The sequence below is a fragment of the Egretta garzetta genome, unplaced genomic scaffold (genome assembly GCF_000687185.1).
Source record: "Egretta garzetta isolate BGI_Z169 unplaced genomic scaffold, ASM68718v1 scaffold87, whole genome shotgun sequence".
Classification (NCBI taxonomy): Eukaryota; Metazoa; Chordata; class Aves; order Pelecaniformes; family Ardeidae; genus Egretta; species Egretta garzetta.
The window spans coordinates 873,667-879,792 of record NW_009260286.1 but is presented as its reverse complement, the minus strand read 5'-3'; the positions used below and the strand labels follow the sequence as shown (position 1 = coordinate 879,792).

The following is a 6,126-nucleotide window of genomic DNA, read 5'->3' as shown; positions in this document are numbered from 1 at the left end:
AACCACCAGGCTATTGCCTAGGTGAAAAGTATATTATTCATCTTGATAGCCACTTCGGTCCACAAAGTTGGAGGGAAGTCTTACCCTTAAAAGTCCAGCCGGTATACAGAGCGTGTAGGTTGCTTCGTAGTTCACATCCACACGTGAAGACGTGGCTTGCTATTATTTCATTCTGTTAGTACCAATAGGCTTTTTAAAAGGAGGCATCATGCAAGGTAGGTGCTTTATTGCAGGATGGAAACACTTTCATAGGTTATTTTAATCATTACGATTCTTTCATGATGTGTGAAAGTTGATTGTTGCTGTAAATGAAGCCATTGAAGGCTAAAAAATAAAAATGCTGTGATAGTAAAAATCCTTGGAGTGCAAAAAATGGGAATTGCTGTAAAAGGCAGTAATTTATTCTCTGCGTGAGATTATTTTTTATCATAAGGATGCTTTTAAGCTAATTCTAAAACATATACAATTGTAGTCTATATGGCTGAGGTATATTGCAAAATGCATCGATAATCTGGCTAATTTTTTATGCACTGTAATTTATATATTATTTCAAAGCAGCATTTTATTCTGTTAACTGAAAGGCTTAACACATTTTTACTATGTTAAGGATAAGTTATTTTTGCAGGTTTTGTGGTTTTATTATTTTGACCCATATCCAGTTCATATTGCATCATAATACCATATTTTTACTAATATTATTCTAGTATGTTCAGAACTTATTTACATTTGGATAGAAATTCATTAGCTCTTGATTTTTATTACAACAAATTATTTTAACTTTTCTGTGATAATGTATTTTCTGTGTTTCTAATTTGCTGATGCTGAAATATTTTGTTTTCGTTTTTAACCCCTCCAAATTGAGGATCGTTTTTGCTTTTTTTTATGTATATATATTTCAGTTGTTTAGACCTACTGGTTCCTGCTTTTTCTTTTTCTTTTTTTAATATGTTATGTTTGTAACTTCTGACTGTCTGTGTTGAGCCAATCTTACCAACAAATATATCAGTTGTTTCCTGTTTCTCTACTTCTTTACAAAAAAAAAAAAAAAAAATGAAAAGTAAAAAGTAAAAAAAAAAACTCTTAATGGGAACCCTGGCACTGTCTGTCTTCTCTGTTCTGCAGAAATGTTGAAGGAGTTGAACCAGCAACGCAGAGCGAAAGAGTTTACAGACCTGAAAATTATTGTTGAAGGCAAAGAGTTTGAAGTCCACCAAAATGTTCTAGCTTCCTGCAGCTTGTATTTCAAGGACCTGATTAAAAGGTTTGCCTTCCTTCCAGCTGTGATCTGCTCTGTTCTTTTGTAGGGCGCATTTGTGTCGCTTTTTTTTCCTCCCCTCTCTTGCAGGTTTATGAAGATTGAATCTCCTGTCACAGAGCCAGTAGCCATTCTTTCCGCCTCCTCTGAATGTATTTCCAAACTGAGACTCAGACCCATTCGTTACACATCTGACTCGTACAGTGTAATTATTTCTGATCAGTAGAGGCCAGTTTGGGCCGAAGAAAGTGTTCCACCACTGAGAGATCTAAGTTTTAAACTCAATTGCTAATGGTGATTCAGACCACAACTTGAAAAGTATTGCTGTCGATGTTTTCAAGGGACTCTGTCACATACGACAAAAGTCTGTCCTTCGGGCTACAATAAGCCGTCAGCGTTCTGGTGAACGATGCTGAGACATCGTGCTAATAAAGCATTTTGAGTATCGTGATCCCTTCACCCTGAAATCTTTGTTACATGCTTTTGTGTGGCTTTTATGGGCAAAGGGATTGATATTTTTATTTTCTGGGGACTTTTAAAAGAAGAAAAGACAACTGATGAATTTCTCTAGAAAAGATTGGAAATAAGACGATTTTCTGGTCAAAATATAGCTCAGTCTGCATGTTAGACTCAGGGTAGATTTTTCCTACAAACACTCTAGCTTAGGGTAGGCACGATATGTACATTTTCTAAACATCATGTCTCCGCCTTCGCATTTTCCCCCCTCTGTTTCTAGCTGATTGATTCTAAACAGTGCATGATAATCTTTTTTTTCCATTACATTGATTTTTCAATTTGTATGCTTCATATACTCGCATAGGAATAAATTGGTACTCTCGTATTATTAGTAAGTTAGAGTAGCAAGTAGGGAGAAAAAAACCATGAGGATAACTTTCATTTTTCTCTCAATCATCAGCAAATTAATGCAGCTGCTGATTTTGCCTTGCAGTATTTTCCTGAGCAGACTGAGCCTGGACTGTGCTAAAAAGTGGGATTAAAGAACATTTTGCTTGCTTCAAATCCTGTATTTAAATTTTGCCAACTAACACAATAGTGACTGTATTTTATTTCAGGATGGCATATTGGCTGGTATCTCCTTTCAGTGTATTATGTCCTTTTGCACAAAGCTGGTTTTATAATTATGGATATATATTACATTTCCTTGATATAACTGTGCTGACTGCCTTATCAATTATTCATAAAAAATATGTTGGCCTAGGAAGCATGTCTTTTCCCCTCTGTAAATCTAATGATTGCTAGCTGTAGCTATGCCAGATCTCTCCTCTCCTTTCTCTTCTGTCTGCTCATTATCATTTAATTGTTAAGGCTACAGTATATGCTTTTTAGGGCGATAAGGAGTAGAGTCTATAGGAAAAGAAAATCTTAGAATCAACTTACAGAAATCCAATAACTGACAGGCCACAGACTGTCATTTGGATTTTGCTGCGAAGACATCTGCTTGCATGCAGAAGTCACCAGACAGCATCTATTTCTAGAAGCACACTGAGGAATGTTGCTGCTTTATTATTTAGTTATCAAATAGAGATGTACTTTAGACTGAACACTGCTCTGATATGAACTCATTTAAAACAAACAAACAAACAAACAAACTTTTTAAATGCTCTGAAAAAAAGGCTATGAAAGCAAAACCCCCGATTTCAGCATTTACTGTCTTTCAGGTGCTCACCTAAGGCTCACATGTGTTACAAGAAAAAAATAGTGAAAGGTTTAGCCCATTTGCCAACCTCACCACTTTTTGCCACCTTTCACATCATCAGCAGCAATAAATATTCCAGAGGTCGATTTGTATCCACAGTCTGGTCTCTCCATCCCAGTTGTCTTCCATATATAACCTCAGTTGCACACATGTAACCTTGATGAAGGCTAATGGAGTTGCACAGGTGTATCCAAGGCAAAAAGACCTTTATTACTGATGATGATGCTTGAATAGGGAAAAATCCAGCTTGATGTCTAGTTGAGTTTGCAAAACTGTCAGGTGAGAAAAATAAATACTCACCTGTAAACTGAGCAAATGTGTCTTTGCGAGGCAATAAACTCAGGGCTATGGGGTGGAATTTCTGAAGACTTGCTTTTTAGAGGATACTTGCAGTGAAAGGCCTAGTCCTTTTAGAAACCCTGTGAAGTCAATGAAAGTCAAGGACTCAAGTTGCAAGAGGTACTCAGTATTTTGCAGGATCATGCCCTTAAAAATACAAAATCATTATAGTTCACAGAGTCAGTAGGTTTATAAATACAACATGTCTAGAATCCTCTCCTGTTAGCATCTCCTTTGAGATGGTACTTTAATAAAGCTTCATGTGATTTTTATCTTTGTATTATTATAAAAATCAAAACAAGAAACAGCAGGTTTTCTTGAAGAATAAGGGAGATCTCTTTATATTAAGTATAATATAGAGGCCATTTAAATCAGTGCATGCTAGGGTTAAACTCTTAATGCCATTCCAACCGAAGGCACCAATAGGTCACCAGAAACGTCAATGAGAAGATGTTCTATTCATGAAGGTGCTATGTGCATCTGTATAAACATGCAGAAAAAGAATATCTTTCAGAGTATTTACTTCGGCTGTTCTTTGCCACCGGCTAGTTATTGTTAATCTCATGTTCTGCCATTGATTCCACTGTGTGTTGGAGTTGGTATCTGATGGTAGAATAGCAAGCAGTGTCTCAAAAGAATAAAAGAGAAATGTTCAAAAACAAATAAGATCGATTATCCCCTCCTCAAAAAAACCCCAAAATATAGACAAAAAGCATACTAGAACTAGACTTGCTGCCCATTTTGAGGAAGGCTGTTTGATGAGAATTAGTCGTAACGGGGGAAAAAATACATTGTTTTTATTGCACTGTAGTGAAGAGACGAGAGCCGGGTTAGATTGACCAAAACAATTCTGAAGTTATTTATGTAACAAATTTGGCAATGAGAGCATACTTTGAGGCGCCCTTAGTTTCTCAGAAAATGGTTAATCCTGCAATGTGCTGAGGATTCTAGTCCTTGTCCAGAAACGTTCTTATTCCATGTGATTTATCTTCTGAATATATAAGCATGGACTTTTTGAGGTGGGATTAGTCCAGTCCTGAGCCTAAGCTCTGCACTGCACCAAGCACTGTGCTGTTGGGAACGAGTTAAGCAGTCCCTGTCAGGAGCTGCACAGCGCTCAACCTTAAGCCAGGACTTGACGTTCATCTCCCTCCCAACAGCAGCTGACCATAAAAACTACCCTTAGTCTTTCACTGAAAAGGTCTGAAATCATCTGAAAAGGGTTAGGTGTATTAGGAACAGGAGGTGTGAAATGTTCCTGAGGTCTGTTCCACTTCACTGTCCCCAGGAAGGGAGGAAAGCGAGATACAGAGGAGGGATGGGGATGTGGGAAGATGGGTGCGTGCTCAAGGCTGGTCCCGCAGTAGGACATGCTGCAATAACCTCAGGGGCTGTGGGGCTATCACTAACAACCCCAGGAGCAATTTTATACAATATTAAACATAATTGGGGAGCGCTAGGTTTCCTTAAGTTTTCTTCATAAAATCCCCTTTAAAGTATATTATTTTTTGTGGTGAATATTCGAGCCTGCTTTATGACAGGTATGGGGGTTGAGTACTTGGCCTTACTGCTTGCTCCTTCAGGCATAGAGCATATTGAAGAGTTGATATACTTTATCAGCGCTTAGGGAAATCGTGTGGTTAGTCAGCTTCTTCAAACTGTGACCCATACAAGACTTCTGCAGTACAGGACTTAAGGACAAAATGGATGATAAATAGCAGCTGGAATAGGGATCTGTCCTCCAAATACCATTTTAGATATTTTGAGTGTACCGCCAACCACAGTTGCTTCCAGTCTGCTTGACTTTGGCCTCTAATATAATAATATAATATAATTTGGCACCTGTATTATAGTTACTTAAGAAATCAGCCCTCCCAAAGCAAAGACCTAATTTATGGTACAGGCAATGAAGAGAAGCACCTTGAAGGCTTCCAGAAGGAGCCTTTTCTCCTTACTCAGGTACCTGTGTGCAGGCAGGCAGGAGATCCCTCGGGAGCAATGAGAGGTGCTTGTCTCTTGCTGTTAGTCAACCAACATTCAGGCCCAAGGTTGGCATCTAAGGCAGATGTAGTCTAGCCTCACCTTCTAGACTGCTGCTGTATTCTGCAAAGAGGGAGACAGACCTCTCCAGGAGGCAAGTCCTCTCACCCTAAATTGGTGTCTAAGATACAAGATGAAGGAGGAGGCCATCGCTCTTTAATATTACTAAAGAGAGAGGCGAGGTGATTTGCTTAGACTCTAAACTCAAGATGGGTGTTGCCTTGCTTCCTTCAGGGGTCCAGCCTAAGCCGGTTATCTAGGCTTCCGCTGCAGTTGTCCGGGAAGACAGGAATGTCCATAGGGCAACTCATCCCACCTTATGATAAATAACATGAATTGCCTTCTGGAAGTGTTCGCTTGTCATTGCCCACAGAGAGAGGCTGGTAACCCAGCTCTGATCAGACACCGGAATCGTAGCTGACTAAAGTACGTGATTCCTTCCTGACTGTCACATACCTATGCTTATATACGTACAGAGAAAGGAAGAAGTAGATCAGGATCCATCAAAACCCCCGTATCTAAAATGCCCCTCTCTCAGAGCACAGATTTTCTTACTTAAGCCCATCTTGTAGCTACACCTCCTTGGTTTGGGGGAGGAGAGAAATGAGCTCTGTGTCTTTCTACCATCTGCCCTAGGAGAAATGGTGGAATATATTTGTGTGTGTGTGTGTTCTAGAAGGAAGGAAGGAACAGAAAATCCCATGAAGAGGCATCATTTTTTTCCAGCTGTGTTTGGGATAGACAAATGCAGCTGCTGGATAAATGGAATGTCTGA

At 39.1% G+C, this 6,126-nt stretch overlaps 1 protein-coding gene across 1 annotated transcript in view; it reads left to right on the top strand.

Annotated features, from left to right (window-relative positions):
* Nucleotides 1-208: 208 nt before the first annotated feature.
* KLHL29 (kelch like family member 29) overlaps nt 209-6,126 on the top strand; it is a 76,487-nt gene continuing 70,569 nt past the window's right edge. Inside the window, exons 1-2 of the mRNA XM_009642525.2 lie at nt 209-215; nt 1,123-1,261. Coding sequence (XP_009640820.2) covers nt 209-215; nt 1,123-1,261 — 146 coding nt within the window. The remainder of the gene's footprint in view (nt 216-1,122; nt 1,262-6,126) is intronic.